Source organism: Apteryx mantelli, chromosome 5, assembly GCF_036417845.1.
Source record: "Apteryx mantelli isolate bAptMan1 chromosome 5, bAptMan1.hap1, whole genome shotgun sequence".
Taxonomy (NCBI): Eukaryota; Metazoa; Chordata; class Aves; order Apterygiformes; family Apterygidae; genus Apteryx; species Apteryx mantelli.
The window spans coordinates 24,459,234-24,482,661 of record NC_089982.1 but is presented as its reverse complement, the minus strand read 5'-3'; the positions used below and the strand labels follow the sequence as shown (position 1 = coordinate 24,482,661).

General features: G+C 39.0%; 1 protein-coding gene and 1 long non-coding RNA gene across 4 annotated transcripts in view; one reads left to right on the top strand and one right to left on the bottom strand.

The window, feature by feature from the left end:
- The window catches only part of SYNPO2 (synaptopodin 2), a 103,143-nt gene that overhangs the window by 13,772 nt on the left and 65,943 nt on the right, over window positions 1-23,428 (bottom strand). For 2 of the 3 annotated variants that reach the window (XM_013951656.1, XM_013951657.1), the window contains exons 2-4: window positions 19,307-19,458; window positions 14,068-14,864; window positions 8,496-10,684 (exon numbers count right to left, since the gene is read on the bottom strand). In XM_013951656.1, the coding sequence (XP_013807110.1) occupies window positions 8,496-10,684; window positions 14,068-14,864; window positions 19,307-19,458 (3,138 nt within the window). Of the gene's footprint in view, window positions 1-8,146; window positions 10,685-14,067; window positions 14,865-19,306; window positions 19,459-23,428 lie in introns of all 3 variants that reach the window. The other variant, XR_001293875.1, reaches the window with a different exon arrangement.
- Window positions 1,623-19,192, top strand: LOC106491984 (uncharacterized). Its single transcript, XR_010884356.1, has 4 exons — window positions 1,623-3,122; window positions 14,833-14,905; window positions 16,500-16,580; window positions 19,155-19,192. It is a non-coding gene; the product is annotated as an uncharacterized lncRNA (long non-coding RNA).

Sequence of the window (23,428 nt, the reverse complement as noted above, 5' to 3'; positions counted from 1 at the left end):
TACTGTGCTAACTCAAATGGCAGTTCTCTGTGCTGGTTCCAGCCGTGCTGGAGGACCCTCTTGGTTACAGTATGCTCTGTGATAATATTCTTGGGTTTGGCTTGTTCTTCTGAAAAACCCTTGGGTCTTAAACACACAAAGCTACCTTGAAGCAACATAAGTAAAGTTAGAAAGTCAAGTATTAAAAAGTTATGAAATGTAAGCATCGTTGCCCAGTGCATACATGCATTTTAATTAAATTGTAGAACCTCTGCCCCATCCAGTGCAGAGTCAGGGCTTCATTTAGGAAGTATTAGGATTATATAGTAAAGAAGCATATTATACGGAAGACACTTGCACTAGTTGGATTTCATAGCTGGTCACTGAGGATTCCCTTTATGGGCTCCTGTCTGGAGACCTGTGATCTCTGAACACTCACAGACTGGTGTTAAGGGGAAGCATAGTTTGATATAGTAACTACTTCGTATACTACTGGACTCCAAAAATCCTAAGTGCCTCAAATTGGACACCTAACATCAATGTCCCACTCTTTATGCATAATTTTCCTATTTGCAAAATGCAGTAGTGTAAAAATGAATTACTGCTTCTGAATCACTTGGATACTAAGAAGAAAAACATGAGGAAATAAATAATTCTGCATGGAGAGCATGCTTCAAAGAGGGTACATTAAGTAAGGAATAGTGCCACACATGGAACAATGTCAAAACAAAATAGTGAAGAGCTATTCCTCAAATGAGCAGTACCATTCTGTGCGTGAATGAGTCAGGAGTCCTATGGAAAAAAATAGCGGGTGATCACATGATTACAGGTGGTATTGTCACACAAATGCCTGAGAGGGCTATATATATGTGTGTGTGTGTGTATATATATATATATAAAAAGGTTAGGTCCTTGCCTAGGTAGTGTTCCTATAGCAGTACCAAGTCCGTCAAGTTTCTGTATCAAGCCACCTCTCTGAAAGTAATCTTAGGTTGAGAAGAGTTTTTCATTTTGTGTATCTATCTGAAGTGCTGACAGCTATGCAACAGTGCAGTGCAAGTGCAGATACACATCACCATAAGAAGTTTATGTAGGTGTCTCTCATTTGGGGGAATCATTGGAATTTTTAATGGTATACCATCATGAAAAGATTTGTTTTTTTCATTTGTCACAACTGTGCACTGTGTGGTATCAGCTGAACATACAGCAAGGAAGAATCTGAGAGCCTTTTCTGAAGAAATTTACAGCCCAATTTAGTTCATAAAAAAGGCTCAGGTAGCATGGCTAGGGCTGCCAGAAATATGTATACATATCTAAATGTATACTTAACCAAAGAGAATTAAACTGCAGAGAAATTTTGAGGTTCTCTTATCACCACATTTCAGGCTATTTAAGGTTGCTTAGGTTCCATTTTTAGTCATAGGCCTGATAGGAGAAAATTGCTGAGATTCTAGGAAGAAAACTAAGTGCACCCTGATGCACATGCTTTGCTTTTGTTCATGGCAACAGAGCCATATACCAGCAACAACATGTACAATGAGACTTTGAGAAGTAGCATTCTCACAGGTGAAAGAAAAAGTCACTAGTAGTTATTGACATTTTTCTCAGTGAAAAATGTAAGTATAGTTTCTCAAAAACTTTCTTAAAAATGAAAACATTTGTCTGCAGACAGTTACTGTAAAGAAACTTTTGCTTCTGACATACATGTGCTAAATTCTTTGTTCTGCAATCAGTTAAAGCTCATACTGAAATCAATGACCGTTGTGCTCAGTGTCACCCTTTGTAATCCAATATGTTACTGTAGTTGGGATGGTATTTTATTTCTGTATCGTTTCCCCTTTTCTTCTGTTTGTTCTGCATTTTTTTAAAACAGTCAAAATCTATCCTTTGAGGTATCTATATAAATAGAATCATCAAAAATAGCCATCTCTTTGTTCAACAATTTACTCTTTACAACCTGTTTAGAAATGACCTAGTTACTCTTACAGTAAATTATCTTGCAGTTGCTTGGGAGTATGAGGGGTCTGTCCCTTTTTAAGATTTCTATCTCAAACCATATAACAGGAAACAAGGATTCTTGTCTGAAAGCACTAACTGCTGTTACATTGACTACCCCACACAGCAAGCCCTCATCCAGAAAGTACTGAATCATCCGTAAGCATGGGTCAGTAAGTAATTTTACACATAGCTGTGTTTATGCAGCCTAAGGGAATGTACAGTTACTTTTATATCATACTGCCATGTACGTTTGTGCAGGTCTTATTCCTAGACTTAACATGCATTGAAATTAAAAGCAGTTTGTCAAGATTGTTACAAACAGGAACAGATTTTTTCCCCTAAGAATTGCACAGAATAACAGGAGACTTGACTAGCATGCTTCATAAAAATATCTTTGCCTGTCTCATCCAAGGAAGTCAACACTCCTTCCAACATAGCATTTTACTGAGCTTCTGATTTTGTCTACATTTTTAATCATTTGTTGGAAAAAATAAAGTGCTTCCTGTAGTAAGTGTCCAACCTGAAAAGCACTTGTTAAACATAGCTCTTGAGTGATTCTAACTCCTCCCTTACCGTGTAATTCCATGCAAAGGTAATGTTTACTATAAAGTAAGAACAGTCATTGTCATGTGTAGTATGAAGCTGCAGCAGTGGGTACCAAGTGTACTGTGAAATTACCAGGCTCACATATTTTCCCAGAAGTCTAACAGCAAGTGAGAAAAGTCAGAGCTTCTGTATCCGCAGTTTTTGAAGATCTTGTCATCAGGTTTCTTCTGTGTATAACATTTCTGTTTCAAGCTGAGTAGAATCATTACAAAATAACCTCATGCCAAGCTGTGTAGTTAAGGTTTGCATTTGCCATGCTGAACTGCCGACAGTGGAACCCTGGGTGCTTAACTTCAGGCAAAGCAAGCTGTATCATGTTTTGTGAAAAAGGAATATTGAAGAGTGGATCTTTTTATAACAAACCTTTTTTTTTTTTTTCCTAAAGTTAGGAAATCTTTAAAAAGGGTCCTGGAAAAAGAGAGAAGAAAGATTTTGCAAGTTGTTAGTTGCAAATAGTGCTGCTGTTCGACTGGTATTTTCCCTACCTCGAGGTGTATAGAGGATTCTCCGCAGAGAGGCTGGAGCAGCAGAGCATGGTGGTAAGGCTAGTCCTTTGTTGGAATGTTGTCCTGGTTACTTGGTAAACAGTGCTCCTCCCAGCTCACATCATCTATTACCAGATTGTCTTTATAATTGCTTCCCAGTGCTGCTGAACACTTTTTTATACTCCCTTTTTTCAGAGTTCACCTTAGCACTTTCAAGAACTGTCATGTATAAGAGCTATCTGTGATAATATGTCTGTATATTCATGGTCTCTCAAAGCAATACTCTGCTGATAGGGCCTCCTTTTTTTTAGAACTTTTTTTTTTTTTGCTGGGTATGAGTATTTCAGTTCCTTCACAATACCTTCTTCTAAACAGTAGAGAATAGTCATGCCCCATGATGTGAGTACTCAGTCATTCAAGGAGAATGTAGCAAATTTCAACAGAAGGCTGGAAATCAGTCAGCTATCTCTGTGCAGAATAATTAAGCCCTTCTTGCTAATTGTTTTCTCTTCTTGTGCTTGCAGGGTTTCATGATCCTCTGATAGGTATTTTATCCTGTGCAGTCTCTGCTTTTGTTCTGAAGCTTTCTCCCCACTGCTTGGCTTCCTCTAATCCTGGTAGCTTTTTCTCTCAAAACGGCTGTTCTGCCACTTAATACTAACTCCCCTATCTGAACCACAAATCAGCCCTTCAGTTCCTAATTTTTGGAGGTTGCTGATACCTCAACACATTAGTACTTCCTTGCTTCAAATGCTCCTTTGCATGAATTCTGAACATTCATTTTAGAGTGAATAACAACAGCACTGCCAAAAGGAAAATAAATTCATTGCTGCGTGATTGCTGTGGTGACGGCAAAAGAGAACACAGCAGTTTTAGCACTGATCTTGCATCTTTGGCTTAGTTATGTCTTAGATAAAATGTCTTAGATAAAATAAAGTTGGGTATAGTTTGTGTCAGTGCATGAAGACTTTGGACAAAAAGGAACCTCCTTTTGTTGGCTGATCTCCAAATGGCATTGGCTTGACCTCAAACAAAATGAATTTTCTGTGTGTCTAGCAGTGAAGTAGGCATTCTCTACTGTAAGGGGATGGTGACTATATCAGGATAAGTAGTCTTAATATGAGTATCTTGATATGGGTATGTGTATTTAAAAGTCCCAGTCCATTGGCCTGGTGCTTTTGGAACTAAGCAGCTTATTGTAACTGGATATTGTCAAGTGTCTCAGGACACTGACAAAATGATTTCTTGTGCAAGAGTGCAGAAAGCAAGAGAATGAGGCTTACTTGTAAGATATGGTAATGTTTACTCAGTAAATGTTGCTGCAGAAAAAAAATTGTTGTTGCAGAAATATCTGTTTGTTTCATAGTATGTTATCTTTTGATGAGCAGGAACATGGTAAGAGTCTAGTTCCCCTAGAGAAGGGGAGAGAAGTTAAGGAGTTGTTCAAGAACTAAATTTTGACTCTTATTTTTGCAACAGAACTTTTAACTTTCTGTCTAAAAGCTACTAATCTCCAAAACAAAAGATTTCAATTCAGGTTTTATAACAAGAGGTTTATAATTGAATGAGAAATTGAAAATATGTAACCCTTTATTGAGGTAGCTATTTTCATGGAAAGGCTCTCTAGAGTGTGAGATCCAAATTGGTGCAGTATAATACCTAAAATGTGCTAAAAATAACATAAAGCACTTACATAGCTTTTTTAATATGAGCATACTGAAAGTGTTGTTATTAGAAGTGGACAAAAATTTATTGTTAAATATGCTAACATAGTAAGCACACCCAGTGTGTCTTGATGGTCTTTTCATATTATATTAAAATAATTGTAATAGTTTTTTGAGAAAACCATTTACAAAAGTTCATTTCCCTTTCAAAATGAAATTTCAAATGCTCCTTTTTATATAAAGAGTTCATTTTCTTGACGTTTCTGCTATGCCTCACATCACCTGCAGCTTTTCATTTGGATCCATAACAATGCCCAGCTCAACTTTCCTCTAAATATCTGCTTCACAAGAGATTACCCTTTGTATAAAACTGTTAATTTAAGTAGGCCAGTCTTCTTCTGCAATATTAACAATAATTACTGACTTACGTTATTATTAAAACGAGTCTTGAAGCCAAGTCAGATCCAAGCACTATGCATGTAGAAGGATGTATATATGCAAAACTGGATTCAGACTTGGACTTTGAATGGGGTTTTCAAAAAATCCTACCTGAGTTAGGAGCACTAGTGGTACATATAAAGCACATGTAGGTATTTTGAAAAATCCTGCTGTCATTACTATAGGCCACACTAAATACCAGTATTTGAACAGCAAGAAATCCAAATGTGAGCAAAATACAAATATTCAGCTTGGATTCATTTCATGTTCTTCTGGACAAAGTAGAGAGAAGATAGGCTAATGGCTATATTTTATATCATTGTCACAGAAGCTGACTTTTTTCGTATTGCTGTAGATGTACTTATGATATAGTTGACTCTCTAAGTAAACTTTTGCTTTGTGCTGAAAATGAAGGAATTAGGATCTTCAAACTGACAGTTAGGCATTTCTGTCTTTGAAGTGAATTTAGTTCTAGGTAAATGGCACAGGAAACTGAAATGCTCTGTTTCAATCCACAGCTCTCCTCTAGTTCCTATGTACTTGAATTTTGTGTTTCTGGAGAGGTGATTTCCTTTGGAATGAGAATAAAGCCCAGCTTCACCCCTTGTTCCCTCTGCTGATATTTAGAATAATAATGCCCATTATCTTACTTGGAAAATGTAATATAAGCATATATATGCTAGAAGCTAGACTGCAGTAATCCACATATTTCACACTGGGCGCTCAGCAGCTAGTGAGGACTTCCAAAAGTTACTGACCTGAGCCTGACTGAATTGATGACCAAACAGTGTAAGCTGCTGTATCTCACTAATAGCCACATACATTACCCTCAACATTTGTGTTAAAAGTACAAAACTACTAAAAAACTCATTAGGGAAGAATTCTTTGTGGGCAGGAAGGTGCGAACAAGTACAGAAGTGTGATTATAATTTACAAATGTATTTTACAGGAGAAGACTGTAAGTAAAAACATACAAAGCAATATAAGGCTGTATGAAAGTGATTGTATTTCTCTGTATCTGTCTAGTAGCACTAGCTTTATCTTTGGTTTAATTTATTCCAAGTAGATACTAGTATTTTAAATTTCTGCCTAAAATAGTTTAAGCAACTTGAGATAAGACTTTTAGTAGAGTGGAAGGAAGGAAGGAAAAAGGGAAGGAAGAAAGGAAGGAGTTTTCATAGTAATAGGACTGAATAAAAAATTGAGCTCTCATAAAATTTACTGTCAGTCTGTACATATAAATGAAACAAAACAACCAAAAAAAAGACAGAGAAGAAAGGGACAAGTTTAATGGTAGAAGAAAAATACAGCATATTGACAGTGGAAAACAGATGGAAGGGAGATCTCCAGAGGATTAAAATATTGCTCTTCCCTGTTTCTAGGCATATGCAGTGTAATTCTGTTGTGAGCTTTTCAGACTAACTAATTTTCTCAAAATTTCCCCCCATTCTCCTGAATTTAAGAGTAAGATGGATCACTTGGTCATTTTCTTCTAGTGCAGTCAGGATCCCAATCCAAAAGTCAAAGGGGAGAATGGGATTCTGGAGGTCCAAAATTCAAAGGAGTGGCTTAATTAGGCTTTCTGTTGGCTTAATTAGGCTTTGATTCCAATCTGCTTTTTACATGTACAACCAAATGTATTATTTTCAAACTTGATTGCAGTTATGAGTTACCGTCATGGGACTAAACTATGGAGGTTTTGCTCATACTGGGGGATATTTTATTCATGAAGATAGTTCTACTAAAATCATATGCACCAGTATGATATACAAGATCCATAATCTGGTCCATAGCTAGTTGACTGGTAGCTTAAAAAATGTATCAACAGATTCTGCCACCTTTATTCACAGAGTGATGCTTTAATCTTTTAGTGTAGCACCTGGGATGGATTCTGATACTCTTAATTGTGTGAAACAACACTTTGTTTCAGAACTAGCACCAGTGTGTTAACAGGACTGTTTACTGAATAACATACTAAACTATTCAAATATAGCCCCTCGATTTCAGCAAGACTGTGTATTGATTGCAATATTATTCAATAGGATTCAAGACCACAGACTCTAAGAATTTTCTACAGTAGCAGTATTTCAATCCTTAGTCCCCAATACTTAATGTATTGGGTAATATAATACAAAAGGTGAAAGTATAAGACCAGAGTAAAATGATTAAAAGTGGAAGAAGCACTGTAAAGCCCAAAGTGAAAATAAGAAAACGTGTATAAGAGACCAACAGGAAAACAAGGTCATAATTCTGATACACTGTTATGTGCTGCTTTCTGTGGGACATACTACTCTTGTTGCAAAAATCAGTACTCTCAAATGTATGTGTCCCTTCTGTTTTTAATCACTGTGCTTTCATGAGAAAGTATTGCATTTCATTGCAGCTGCAAAACTCAGCTCACCTTTCTGACCGTCCAATAATTTTGGTTTACTGGCTTCTATAATCTACTTGCCAGAGTCAAGACAAACCTTGGCTAAAAATATGCACTTGGGATGTCAAATTCAGTTAAAAATTTCCCTAAAATGGGAAATCTTTAACAACTTTTCCAGGTTTTTTTTTTTCAACCTCCTTTAAGTTACTCCTTCAAAACACTCTAGCATCTCTTACAGGACATTCTCTGTGAAATCACAGAGGCAGTTTATGATTTTGGATCAGAGCTGATCCACATAACTTACAAACTAAGCCCCTGACTGATCAATCAGATTCCTGCAGAATGACCTTTGTGCCAGGACAGATTCTCACTGAATTCAGTGGGACTCTGTGCAGACCCAAAAGTCTGTCCACCTATATCCTGCTAGTAATCAGTCAGAGTCTAATACTATATCTACTTTATGCTATGTAGTAATACATATTACTATTAATATTATTTAATAAGGCACTTTTTAAAAAATAAATTGTCCTCAAATCTCTAGGTCATTAGAATATAATTTGGGGTGTGGGGAAGAAAGAAAATTATTTTCTAATAGTTTGACATACCAAGAATACTGCTTACTGTCATTTTTGTTGTAGCAGTCTTAAAGCAAAAAAACAAGTGTCCTGCTTACTTAATACAATGGTATCTATCCATTTCAGGATGTTATATGTATAAAGCATGTGATAGTAGGCATAAATGTGCTAAAATTTATGTCTAGTTTGATTCCTTAAGAACGTTTAAGTATTTTGGACCCAGATTTGAGGTGATAATCTGAAGTTATTAAGTAAGTGAAGGACTACTATTGGCACTCTTGGTGTGCCAGGTTACCACTGCAAACAATTCACTGCAAGCAAAGTGGACACTGAGTTGCAGCTACAAGGTTTACTCTTCAATAACTGATGGTTTCCACACCTGTGCAGGGACGCCAGCTTTCTTTGCTGAAAATTTTGGCCTCGGAGCAGTAAACAAAGAGGATGTGATGGTTTCTGGCTTAGAAAATGCAGAGTAACCTGTAGGTGAATATGATTCATTTACTGGGGTAGAGGCATTCAACTGGAACGAAGGTTGTGAACTGTAGGCTGGTACAGAGTACACTGAAGATGCCCGGACATTAGTAGGAGAGCCAGCACTGAGTGGTCTTAAAGGTAGACCTTGTTTTGAAGTAGACAGCTTTGATGTCTGCTTAATACCTAGGCTTTCCTTAGTACTAGATGGAGGTTGAAAAGTAAATAAAGATGCATCAAGTTGATAAGGCTGATGCTTCATAACATCCAAAGCATTGAGAACCTTCTTAGGTTTTCTTTTAGTATTTTTGGTAGCAGCAGTGGACTTAGAGGAAGGCTTGGTAGCAGCAGGAGGATAAGATGGGCAGAGGATGGGATTATAAGCAACAGGTGGTGGTGCTCGAACGTTAGATGAATATTTCCAAGAAGCTGGTAAAGATGGAGTTGGGGATGAGGCTCGTGCCATGTTGGCTTGCACAGTCTCTGAATCTACCACATACTTCTCCATTCGAGACTGCCTTCTGGCAAATAACTGTGCTCCTTTTCCACTCATAGCTGGTGGTATCTCAAAGGTTTGCTTCGTTCCTCCAGCACTTGGTGTGGTTGGTGTTGTCTTGGGTGTGTTGTTTGGACTTGCTATGGTTGCCTGAGGCCCTTTAAAAGGACCAGCTAGGTTAAGAGTACTTGGGGGATGGGCAGGAGCAGAATGGCGATACTGTGGGGATTTGAGTGGTGCAGGATATGCTGCCTGAGGTGAGACTGGAGCCGGGAAGGAAGGAGCCTTGATAGAAGCTACAGCTGGAGGTGACCAAACTGGTGAAATTGGGGCACCAGCAGTAGGAGAGACCTTGACTGAGGGCTTTGGAGCAACAGGAGGAGGGATCTTTTGTTTAGATGCTTGAGTCTGCATGAAGTTGCAAGCTTCTGCTCCCAAACTGAGGTAGTCTTCTTCTGGTCCTGACTCAAAACCAGCTCCAGTACCTCGTTTGCCTTCTGCATTGTGTACAAGGGATAATAGGGCAGGATTAGGACTTACTTTGGGTGATTCTTTGAAAGTGAACATTGGTTTTGCAGTGCTTCTTCTCTTTGCCTCTTGCAGTATCCCAGTTCTTTTGGCTGGCACTGCAATCCTTTCGTCTCTGGTTGCTATGTGTTCGGTTGGCTCTGTGGATGACCACGTGACTGGCGCAGCTCTGTTGGCTATGGGAGCTGATACTGGTCTGTATAAAACCTCAGGTGGTGGGCTAACAGAGGCATAGGGAGGTGGTGCTGGTATATCTGAAAGAGGACTAGTCACATTTCTTGTGGGTGAAAATGGCGCAGCTGCTCGGTTCTGAACCCCAGAAGGGAAGGGTTTAGCTGTTTTATTCAAAGAGGCTGCTTTTTGAACTTCAGAGGTCTGAAAAGAGAAAGCTGAGTCTGGTGCTAACCCAAAGCCATTCTGTTGTACCATTTTGACATGATTCTGGCTCACATCTAGGTAGCTTTTGCTGACACAGGTCTGCCTGCTTGACATTTCTTCCTCTTTTGTCTGATAGGTTGAACAGCTCACTTTCTGGAAGCTTTCTGACATGGTGGCTTCCCTTTGTTCCTCTGCATGCACTGTGCGTGCTTTCATCTCCTCTTGCTCAGCAGTAATCTGATCCATCCTCTGCCGTCTCTTGGCAAACATGAGGGCCCCTTTACCCGTGGTCTCTGGAAGTGTCTGCATCTCGTCTCCACTTTTTGTCTTCTTTTCAACTTCAGGTAGACCACTATCCCAGTCAAATGTCACAATCTTTCCGTCTTTGTCAATATCAGAGAAGAAATCTTCATCTATTTCTGACTCACTTGTTGCAAGCAAACTCACTTCAAAAGCGTTTTCTTTGTCCCCCTCTTCACCTTCTCCTTCTTCACCCTCGTCTTCGTAACGTTCTAGCTCCCCAGTACCGTAGCTGACTAAAGTATATTTCCTCGCTCTTTGGCGACGCTTCTTGAACATCAACACCCCCTTGGAATTGGGATTGGGAGCTGCTGTCAACAGCAGTGCAATACTTTTACATTTGGATTTGGCTTCTTTGACCTGCTTTTCTGACAGGCTCTCACTTCGCCGGAGTCCTATGGAAAGAATCAAAGTGTACACTTAATAGAATGCAGCCCACAAAAACACAAGGAGTATTATAACAAGTAGTTCTGCATCTGTCTGTAGTGAAATTTACCCACTGTGCCCTTCCCACATATTGAAATATTTATTTTCCTGTGCATGTAGAGGTCATTGTACTTAAGTTTTTCCCACAGTAACAACTGTGGTATGAATTCCATACCCAGCATTCCTCCTTTAGAATCACACCCATAGAAGTTTAAAGGCAACATCGCTTTCTTTAGGACTTTCTTAGTTCAACAGACACGTTATGTGTGTCATTATAACTATTTCTAGCTTTCTGGATTTCTGTTCTCATTAGTCATCTCAGCAGCAACAGCTGGATGATATTTTCTCATTTATTTGATTTCTGTGGTATGGTATTTAGCAAGTGTTTGACCACAGCTCCTAGGCTTATGGCAGAGATTCCCAGCCAGCAAGGCCCATGACTGCTTACCGTCTGAGAACAATGAAACTGAGTGTATTCTGTATGGTGATGGTAGTGGGTTGTGTCATTTCCTTATTTACTTTACTCATATGCATTATCAAATGGGTATAGTTGATAAAAATATGTACACTTAGAGGTATTAGCTACTTAAAAAGAAGTATCCATTCACAAAGTCATACACGGAAACTGTTAGCATGAAGACAGACCCCTGGAAGACAGTGGAAGTTTGGCCATGGTGCTCAATGAAAGCAGGTTCCAGTCCTTTAACAGACATCACTTTCTTGAAACATATTCCAAAATTTTATAGGATATAACATTTCCAGAATATTTATTTAAAACATGTGGCAAGAATGAATACGTGTTTAAGAACTGAATAGAGGAGGCTCTGCTAACTCCTCAAGAGTATTCACTAGCATACATCAATAATACATATTTCAAAAAGCATAAATTGTTGGTTCTCATAAAGTCATGTGGAGCAGGAATAGATGCAGTTGCAAAGCTGCCAAACAGACTATACATCAGCACCACTGCTCCCTTGTATGTGACATGGAGCGTGTGCCTCATGTGGCAATGCTAATCAGCTGTTGCCCACATCTCTCTCCCTTTTTCATACTCCACCACTGCAGCTCACAAATGACAACATCACTAGCTTTTTCGTTAAAAAAAATCTAGATTTTAAAGCTGTTCCAGCCTAACTGAATGGTCTGCTTCCAATTAATTTCAAAAGGAAAAAATGTGCTTCTGATATATGAAAATAAAACAGTAAATTGTTTGATATCATTTTCTTTTGCTGGCATAATAAAACAAGCTCATTAAAGAAAGCCATGTGATATATTTTCTATTAATGATCCCTTTAGCCATGTCCGAAGATGGAGCCTGATACTTCTCCTATTAAAGACAACTGGAGTTCTGCCATTATGCCAGATGACAGCATGACTGGCCCAAAGGCTCTCACAAGAACCTATAAAAGAGAAAAGAACATGGTGCCCATACCAGCACTTTGTAATATTTTATTTCAGGAGGGCCAAATCACAAAATCCTTGGCTTAGTTCTTTGACAGGCCAAATGCTTACAGGAGTCACTAGAGACATTTTCCAAAAGTATTGGCTTTAGCGTTAGAGTGACTCTGCAAACAGAAATGCTTGCCCTTCATCACCCAATTTCCACACTTTCCAACAAGCCACTTGCATCAGCATCGAGTGTTTTTCTAGGAAAGACTTTGAGCAGGTACCCTTGCATTTCTGTGGAAAGGAAAATTTGAAGCTTTTCACTTTGCTAGTGTATTTTTTAAACTCATTTGCATAGTTATTTAATCAATAAAGATGACAGAAAAAATGTTACCTGCTCAGGTAAATATAATTTGATTACTATTCACAGAGAAAGTTTCTGCTAAAGAGATCAAAGACCTATAATAAGTGTTCTGATCTACTTTAGACTTAAATGCCACATTATAACTTTTAATTTTACAATAAACATGTCTTATATGTAGGGTGCTTGCTGCATGCAGATTATTCCCCTGTGCTTGGCATATTTCTAATGTGTAGATATGATTTTACAAATATTTTCATAAAAAGTGAACATTTTTAAAGTTTAAATCCATGATCCCTATGGATAATGACTTGCCACTGGTTAGAAAGAATTAAGATTGTCATATTTGAGATGGAAAAAAGGTAAAATGTATGTTCTACATGAAAGAACAGTTTATCATGTAATATGTAGTTCGTTCTATATACCATTGCCTTTTTAGACAGGCAGTGTAAGTAATTCACTAAGAAAGACAGGCACAGTCCCTCAGTTGCTTCTAACTTCACAGCCAAAATGTAAGGCATGTGCACTCTTCTTCTTTGCTCCATTTCATATGCCATAAATATGTGGATTACATACAGACACTTAGGCATAAGTAACTGCTTAATCCACTTGCCAATAAGACACAATTGGTTATCATGCTAAAAATATGCTTACACAGGAATTAGCAATGGGTTAGCAGGCTAATTCCAACACTGCATATGAAATAGCTTGTTGCTACAATATATCTTTGCACACATTCAAGTACCTATGCCATACTGCTACTAAATCCCTGGACAGGATTCTTAACATCGTTGGGAAAGAACAACCAATAGAAAGATCCCAAATGAATAAGATAATAAATAAACAAAATATATAAATTCTTGTTATGTACACTCAAGTAATACTGGATTCAATTGCATTTTCAGTTTACTTTCATTGAAACTTCTTGGACAGATTTTGAGGCTGACCTCTGGGTATGGGAGTCAGAAGAAATAGTAAGTTCACTTTACAGTCTAGAGAAGACTTACAAAACTGAAAGGATCATATAACAGTTATACACATGCTAGTGTCTGTCAAAACCTCTCCTGCAGCCAACATCCAGCTTTTCTACTAGCCTTTTTTATTATCAACTATTAAGAGCAGTAGCATGGTTTTGATTTTTGAAGATGCAAATGAAAACACAAAGATTTTCCTATAAAAGGAGAAAGACAGGATTCACTCAGACATGTGCAAGTAACTTGCCTTTTTTGTTAATATTCTGCAAATTACCTCTCAATGTACATTAAAAGGCCAGCAGAATTCAGCCTTTTTAAGAGATATAAGTACTTTTAGGTGGACAAAGTAATGAGTTACATTTCAAAGTGGAAGTCTACTAAGCAAAGTTATTCGGCACTGTTAATGCATGGTTATACTCTTGGCCTGTCACCAGGAGCATTGTATTACTCTCAAAAAATACATGAAGCAAAAATAGAATCATCTTTTAAAAGGAAAAGAGAGAGGGGAAGATTAGAAAACTGCAAAAAAACTTCAAAGTTTTTTCTAATGCAGTCTAAATTCTGAAATGATGTTTCAAGTTACAAAAGATACCCTCAGGCAGGGCAAATGATTTAGATGGAACATACTTACTTGCGTGCCTCGCCCTGTGCTTGAGAGGTCTGCTGTGATCCCTTTCCGAGTGCTGGTCGTCTTCTCCCTGCTCTGTGCCTTCTGATGAGATTGCAAAGGAGAGGAGGGAAGGAGGTGCTTCTGACTGCCCTCCTTCCACTTGAGAATCAACACACCCCCTTTCGGCTAGAGACCTGGATGCTTCCTTCTGCCTGTCTGAACAGTCTAAGATCACCTCCACCCTGGGGAGAGAGGGAGCTGCACCTTGGATCGTCTTGACCTCTTTGCCACTAGAAATCTGGACTACTTTGCTTGGCCACTGGATGTTGCCCTCTTTCACACCCAGGGGAATTGCAATTACAGGGCTAGTCCCATCCTGTTGTACACTGGGTCCTGTTTCTGAAGGGATGCATTTTTCTGCCCCTAAGAGAGTCACAGCAGGAGCACTGGTGCCCTTGTGCCCGTCATGTGAGAGGGACAACTGCAGCTCAACCATAGTGCCTGGCCTTCTTTCTTCTATCTTGCCTCTGAAAGCAGCCTCATTTGTCATGAGCACTTTGGAGGTTCCTATCACTTTAGGAGTAATTTTGTGGCTCTGTGTGGTCTCTCGTTTCATTTCAGAAAAGTTTATGTTGCTTTCCTCTGCTCCCTGGTGAGTCTCACTGTATATCTCTGTGATGCAGAATTCTGTGTGGGGTGTCTCTTTGGCTGTGTTAATTTGCAGTGTAGTGCTCTCCCTATAGTCCTCATTTTTTATGTTATCGTGCTTTCCGTTTTCTCTTTCAGCGCTCAAGGCTTCACTTATTCCACTGGAGGATCTGCACATACATAAACAAGTAATTCAAGAAAGTAAGCTGCTGTAAGTACAGCAATTGTAAGTACAATTACAAAAGTGATTTCTGTATAGTATGTTTTTTTTCCCTAAAATTAATCATGGTACCTGCTAGCAGGTCCATTTAAGTAGCAGAAGTAGCAGAATTTTCCCAGTATTTAGAAGTCTTACATTAAAACATCTTTGTATCCTCCACAATTCTTTAAATTATCAGTGCAGTAAGAGGGAAATTATATTACTGCTGTAGGACCTTTACTATATTCTAATACCATCTTTCTGCAGTCTTGACTTACATCATTACTAATGTCAGTATGGTTTCACAGATGCATTTCTGTTATAGTGTTGCCAGACAAATGCTGCTGAGACTTCTAGGACAATACTTCTTCATATTTCACATGTGCATGTGAAAATCAACTTCATATGACATCAGAATAGGCATTCATTTTTGTCTCTGTGGCTACTACAACTGTTTTAGGCACCATCCTCACACATAGTTCCTGTCCCAAATAGTTTACTCCCTTAGGAATAGGAAATTACTGAATGGGGATAAGAAGGAGGGAAATTAATACTTAAAATACACATTCAGAGAATTCATTTGAGGGTCATCATGCTTATATATCATGAAATAATTAAAACATTCTGGGCCCATTCCAGTGATCCAGTGAAAAAGGGTAGTGAAACCATACACCATCTCCTAGTTTTTAAAAAACAATTTTTTAACTGGTGAATGTTACTATGACTACCTGAAGCCTGCTAAATCTCTGTGTAGCTCCCTTTTTTGAACTATTCATTCCCCTGGCCCAATTAATTAGGCTGTTTTATTGGTGTTATGACTCCTAGTATACCCTCTAGCTTCCCCTTTCATTACTCTGGGCAGAAGTGACAACTGTTAATTCCAGGAGAAACCCTTTCTTAACATCAAGACAGTAACATGTCATTAAAGCTTTCTGTTGACTAGAAAGTAGCAAAACATTTTTTCAGTTCAAGGAAACAGTAGGTACCCTCAATAAACTAAGTATTATAGGAAATTCTGAAATCAAAAGCAGGTCCCAGGTACTCTGAAACTTTGAAACGCCTTACAAAAAAAGGCTGGAAGAAGCAGCAGAGGAAATAAGTCTGTTAGTGTACTGAAGAAGCTTCAATATCACTTGCATTTCTAGCCATGCAGCATACTGATTGTAGCAGCCTGGATCTGCCTCAAATAGCATAAAATGTCTAACATCCATTAAACCACATATGGGGCTACATAAAGTTCAGACAGATTTTAATTTAGGGAGGTCTTCGTGAGTGCTGCTGGATTCCATCATATTATGCTATTTGAATGATCAGTTGCACTGCTGCTAAGTACAGATAAATTACAGGAATCCATAAACATTTCCTTGTAGGATATGAGACTGGGGGCTGGGCCAGCTAAATGTTAGCCTTTATTGGTAGCTGAGTGATTGTGTGTATGTGTGAGAGAGAAAGATTTCCACCTTAAAAGGCCCTTGCTACTTATGGATATACTTCTACTCTATATAGACATAAATGTGTATCCATGTGTCAAGAGGCAGAGGACTGGGTCTGATCTCTGTTTTGTCGTTTATGATTCTGTTTTGTCAAATTATTTTTTTTGTTTCAGGTCTTTCCAGCTCACTGCAGGAACAATACCCCTGATATAATTCCAGGAAGGAAGAAGAACTCATGAAGTCAGCACAGAGGGGTTTGTCTCAGAGTCATGTTTTACTCCCTACATGGTGCATTTCATTTTGGTATGCGTTGAGCACACTCCCTTCTTCCACTTAGAAATTTTCTTTGTTGTGCTAGCAGTGGTCCAGGAGCTGCTACACTGATGTGCAAAGGGCAGGCTAGTATTTCTGTCCCCACTCTCAGTGCTTTCTGGATACCTCTGTTCAGAATTTGTTAGGAAGGTCAGCAAAATGCTCCCCAGACATGGTATCTGGAGAGTACCTGTCCTGCAGGGTGTCTTCTTCCTATGATCCTGCAAACCAAAGATTTTGTGGGGGCTGCTGGTCAGTAACTGACTGGGGTTTACAGGGGATCAGGAAAACATTTTGTAGATGTCAAAGGCCAAGTAACATTTTAAAAGCTTAACTTTCCTCCCAGAGACTTCAATAGGAGCAGAATTTAGCCAGTGATGAGTGCTTCTGAAAATCTCATCTTCCATGCAAGTAGTTCAGGAACAGTCAGAAGCTTCCAAGTAAGAAGAAATATTCTCCCCTGCCAGCAAAACATGCTTGAATGCTAAGGTCACCATTGGAATACCACTTTAATTAGGCATTATTCTTTCCTTATGATTTCTAGCCTTTTTGTGAGATGGTCAACAAGGGACTCCTCAGGAGAAGGATGGTTTGCTTCTCATTGCCCTCAGAGGAGGACAGGTCACTTCCTGAAAAATCCTTCTAGTGGTAGTTCTGAGAGGGCTGTTACCCATCAACACACCTAGGAGGGGTACCACAAAGAAGGTGGCAGGGGAGGAAAAGTGTTTCAGTTTATTCTCCTCTACCCTGGAAGATACTAACAGTAGGAACAGGGAGTTGGGGAAGGATAGCTGATGAGAAGTTCACAGATTCACCTGGTAAATTCCTGCGGAACATTTTAGTTCCTTTCAAAACAAGCCAATTGTTGAGCAACTGTAATTTTCTTAAAATTTCTAACAGACACAGGGTTTCATTCCATGAAACACTGTTATGAGGCCTAAGCATTCTGATTTAGTTTTGATTTTCAGGACATGTCTTGCTGTTCAGCATACGTTCAAGTAGGGGCAACTGAGTGAATATAAGATATGCTGTCACTTTCAACCAGAGCATAATGTGGCCTTCAGTCCAACTGAAATACCAGTTAAAGAGCAGCAGCAGGCAGGAGTTGAAAGCAAATAAAGTTATGTGTATGGCTGCAAAGAATACAGCCAGTCAGCCACAAAAATCGTTTTTAAAAGTTCAGTTCTAGTAGTCATGTCAAGAAGCATAAGACTGTAGATATCACATGAAGAACACTCAAATAATACTCTGCTGAATCAGAATAGTGTGAAAAGTAAGCTGTAATCCTCAGCCATCACCATTCCCCTGATGTCATTACATTAGTCAGTAACTCAGCTCAAGACAACATGCACAGCCAGGGCATGCAGAACATGTCTATTATAAATAAAATGAATATTCTTTCAGAGCCTCTTGTCCTGAAGGCAGATAACAGCTTCAAACTACTGGCCACATTAGGACAGTTCCTTTGCACAGGTTGCAGAACACCCAGAGGAATTTCCTTTGCTCTTTCAGAAGTCCCTGGTAAGCACAGACAAATGCCTTTTTTGTACCATAGTGCTTCCAGAGTCCTTTCAGCCTTTCCACAGACACTGCTATGTTAACTGTTGGGAAGAGGGCTGAGTCCTGACCCCTTCTGTCCTGCTGCTCCTGCCTGTGGGAGACCAAACACAGGGAACTGCAGTAGCTCAGGAGGGAGCTGTAATTCCTTCTACAGAATGAGAAAGTCTCTGGTCTTTTCTTCCTTTTCTCACCCACTCTTAAGGCAGTTCAGAGTTCATCTTGTCTGAATTCATGATGTTTGGAGAGAATGTGCTTTCAGAAAATTATTCTGGTTTTGGCCCCACTTAACTATTGGTGATTCTGAACTGCAGGATAGCATATATTACACTGATCACAGTTACAAAACAGTCATTAGAATGGACTGATGTGTGCAATGAGCCGTAGTGCTGGCTTGGTCCTAAATTTACATAAAGGTTCTCTACTGTAAGAAACAGGAAGCATTTTCAAAGGAAAATGTAACTCACACTGTCACTATCTTATAAATGGAGAGGCTGAGACTCAGAGAGCTCTAAGTGACTTGCCCCACCTCATCTAGTGAGGTGATAACAGATACAGAAATAGAATTCATGGTTTCCAGACCCTCTCCCCCTTCTGACTACTAATACATTCTGCCACCCAAGAAGACCATTTGCCATGTCATCCTCAGGGTATATCTGTGCAACGCACTTTCTCCATCTATACAGCCCATGCTTTTTGTAAGCCTCACTTCCCTATCTACAGAGAATAACAACACTTCACTACTTCAAAGGGTTGGAAGGAATAATTAAACTCAAGACTGCAGTACTTGGATACCATGCTAGTTAATACCTTGTAAGTATCTAGGATACTTAATAATAAATAAAATTGTTACATTTGGAGACTGTAGCCTTAATACTGTGCCTGAACTGTGCTGTTTGAATTATATAAATTAATTCCTTTAGATCAAATACTCTGATTTCTCTCCCTTTTTTGTACAGACAAGCCGACTGCCAATCTTACAGACATAAACAAGAGGACTATCAGTAAGAAGCTCACAGTATAGGTCTGTAAATAAGTGCATTCAACACCCACATTTTCTACTCAGTTCACTGAACAGAATTACACTAGAGCATTCTGAGCACTCCTGTACCTCTTGATAAGCATCTGCAGGACGTCAGTCAAGCTTTCCATTAGAACAATAACTTCAGCATAGGTTAAGTCTCCGCAGGGTTTGCCATTGATAGACACCACCTCATCCCCCTCACACAGTCCAGCCTTAGCTGCTTTGCTTTTGCTGCGAACCTACAATGAGTCAAAAACAAATTCAAAATTGCAGTTAGTGTTCATTTGAAAACAATGGCAACCATTTCCCCAACTTGCTTTTTTCTGTACAAAAAAAGATGGTCAATATTATTGATTGTTTCCAGATTCCTAGTAACACAAACCAAGAATTTGTCCCAGCTGAGGAGAATACTGTTCTGGCCAGTAATAACAAATACAAAAACTTCTCCTACTGAGCTTGCAAGCTAGACATCATACAGGCTGGAAATCTTTTTGAAAAAGGGAGGCATGGAAGTTTGGAACAAAAATCATTCAATCAGAGTTCAGCAGAATGGCAACAAAATCTCATTAGCTTCTCCCACAGACTACTAGAGTTGAAATCTAGACCAAGATTTTAAAAGAAGAATGTATAAAGTCAGACTTCTCTGGGCAGAATGTCATACCTGCATGCTGTTAGAGCTGTAGGTATACAGACTTCTGATGTACTGGACACTTTTCCTTAGATGCCCAACTGTAGAGTTAGGTGCCAAACTATAAACATCTGAATAGTCGGAGGTCCTAAATCCACGTTAAGTCATCTAAATAAGTGCCTTGATTTATTAAAGTTCGTACATGCCTGTTATGGTTTAAGTCCCACTTTAGGTACTCGTTCAAGAATCTATGTGGCTTCATTTTTGCTGTTTTAGTCCTTTTTCCACTGACAGCATGTTATGACTTATCATAGTCAGTGTATAACAAACTCTAAACAGCTTTAACACCACTCAAGGTATGCCATACAGTTGACTGCTATTTTTAAAGTACATATTTGGCAAACAGCATGTTATATTAACCAGTATGCTTGTAGGAGTCTATTTTAGAATCCCACATACACATAAAAGGGTCGTCCTTGGGTTCCTCACTCTGAATCTTCTACCTGTTGGTGTGAGTCCTTTGGCCTTATATTGTATTCAATTGGTAAGAATAATACATTATCCTTACTAATCCTCATTGCATTTTCTTTAAATTTATTATAGAAATAGAACAGTTCTACTACCTTCACAGCAGCACTGTCAGTCCTCACTGTCTCCAGCAGAGCTACTTCTGATATATGCTGGACTGAGGGTGCAGTAATCCCACTGACTCATGGAATTACTCCCATATACTATAGGGCCACTGGACTGGTACCTAGGAGGTATTTCTGGAGGCAATTTTGGAAAGTTTCTTGGAGTCCGAATGGTATGTGGAAAAATAAAGAATGAGACTGCAAATGTTCTTCTGTGTGGGGCCATTTATCTTTGTTGTTTCAATTTACGAATACCCATATGTCATATTATAGCTTTCTGAGCAATGAAGAAATAGAAGCCTGGTGCATACAGAAGCCAGTTACTACCTTGCAGAGGACTTAACATTTACAAATATGGAGTGGTATGCTGCTCTGTTTATCTTCCCTTAGGCAAGAGCATAAACATCCTTGTACTTTGGGAAGAAATGATGGTTTAGACGGTGTTTAGAATGTTTTGCTTCATATATGAGCTAGGATTTGGGTTGAGTTTTTGTTACTGTTTTTTGAAATAGGAGGGTATGCCATTAAAATTATACAAAGCATTTTAGGCCTGAATGTAAGTACTTAATATGGATGCTAGGAACAATTTAGAGTGACCCTTTTTTAAAAATGCGTAAGCAGTCATTATAACAACATGTGAACTCTGAAACAGTGTAATGTGAAACCTAGGATGTGAGAGGAGCTCTTGTTTCTGTTTATTAAGCATCTGAGAATTTGGGGTCAGTTCTGTCATATATTACCATTATAACTGTCTCAGGAGAACAACTGTTACCCATTCCATAGCTTTTTAATATAAAAAAAGCAAAAGGATTTTTTATTGTACAATGGTAATAGGACTACATGACTTGCTAGCCAGCTCAACTAGTTTCCTGAGTTTTTTATCAGCCTCCTTGGCAGCATTGGAAGAAGAGAGACAAGGACATTGCATTTCTCTTTAATGTTCTTGAGCCTGAAGCCATAGTCAGGGCGCACTGGCGCAGTTACACAGGGAGGCTTCTACTGCATTGCTCCACCATAACCTGTTCTGCTCAGCAAGGGCTGCTGTGCTGCCTTGCAAATTACCAAAAGCTGACAAGTTGTGAGATATTTGGACCTTTGTAGAAAAACTCAGCCCCTGTGTGACTGGTCATGCATGAAAGAAATTGCTGTAAGGCACTATACCTTGTTCTCTAGTAGCATTTCAGTGCATATGTACATTCAGGCAAACCTTCTATCAGTATTATATATCCAGAATTATCCATATAAATCAAACCTTTAAAATGATTTTGTCATCACAAGATCACACTGCACATCCTGTGTCTATTAATGGTTCTCCTGACTGTATGTCGGCCTTTTTTCCAGCCTCCCCCAGATGCACCTGTGTGGCCCCAATTTGAACACTGACCATGTAAAATCACTTCAGCATTATCCTCTCTGTGATGTTTCCGTTGGGGGAAAAAAGAGAGAGCACTGACAAAGACAAAATGAGCGAGGGATTAGAGGCAAAAGTGGCAACTAATGACAGCCAGGTGAGGCACAGATTTCTTACAGTGTAGAAATAAACCATTATCATTTGTATTGCTCTAGCCTCAGGATATCACCTGGTTACTCAGCAATATGTAGACTGACTTTCCAGACAAGCTGTAGTTTTTCTCTGATTTTGTTTATTTCTCTTCACTGAAAACCCACAAAAGTTGAAAAATATTTTACTCATGTAAACCAAATATTCAGACTGCTGGAAAAAAAAAATGTTGAAAGCAGGATCTTCCTGATAAAATATTTGTTTAATGGACAGTTTTCTCTCAAAGGAAATTTTGGCAGAAAGCCTTTGACCACCACACTGGGAAACAAAAGCTGCCCTTGTTAGCACAAAAATAATATGGTGACACAGTGAGAAACTTTTATGTGGTTCTCGGGAACTTAAAGCAAGACACAGATGGACATAGAGAGAAAAGAGTCTTCCAAAAGCAGTGGTTTGTGTTGCGTTATGGTGCAGCCCAGGCTTTCTCAGTTATACGTGTCTCCTGTCTTCTTTGGGCTGAAGTTTTCTGTGGGAGAAAAAATATTCTTTCCCCTACAGTTTCTGAATGGGATCTCACTACTAGAAAAATATGTTCTGTTTGTAAATTTTTTTTTAAGTTTTTTACTGCTGGCAATTCTGATATAGCACAGTTAAGCTGAGCCTGTCTAGATGCCAGCTGCTCCTGGGGAACATTCTAGCACTTTAATCCATTTTCCCTGGTGCTGCCTCTATTGCTCTAATGCTCCCCTCTCAGTTAGGACTCTTCTTTTCTTTACTCAAGTTATCTGTCAGGCACTGGTTAGTATGCCTCATCTTTCTTCTGATCACAAAATTTGCAATGATATGTCAATTGAAATATTTGCTCTGAATTCCAAAAGATTTAAGGCAATCACTGTGCATGGTGTATTAGCATTGCAGCAGTACTGTCAATGCTGTGCATGTTCTGCTCATAAGGAACTTTAGTTTTCTGAATATTTAACAGCAGTAAAGTAGTTGTATATAAATAGTTGTACCTAAAACTGACAACAGTCTTGGGGATATTCTGATCCATTTGGTATAATACTCTCTTTTTTAGATCACTCTGTCGCTAGAGGGTTTGTAGAACAACGCTGAATTACTTGGACAATTTACCTGAGGTACCTTATTTCCTTTCTGTTCCTGACTACTGGAAGGGAAATTGCTCTTGTATCTTGAATTTTCTTTTAACCCCATACCTCTTTAAAAAGTCAACTGCTGAGCAATTTCTCATATTCACAGAGAAGTTAATCTTGGGGGAAACATGCTTTGTGAAAAACCTCGCCTGAGTGTTTGTTCTGAGAGTCCCAGGGAGGGCCCAGGCCCCCCACAAGCTGTGCTGTACCCACAGCACCCAAGCTGCAGGATCCCCCATGCAGCAGAAGGCACAAGGGGCTAAGGGAGGCTTCCTTCCCCCCTCACCTTGCAGCTGA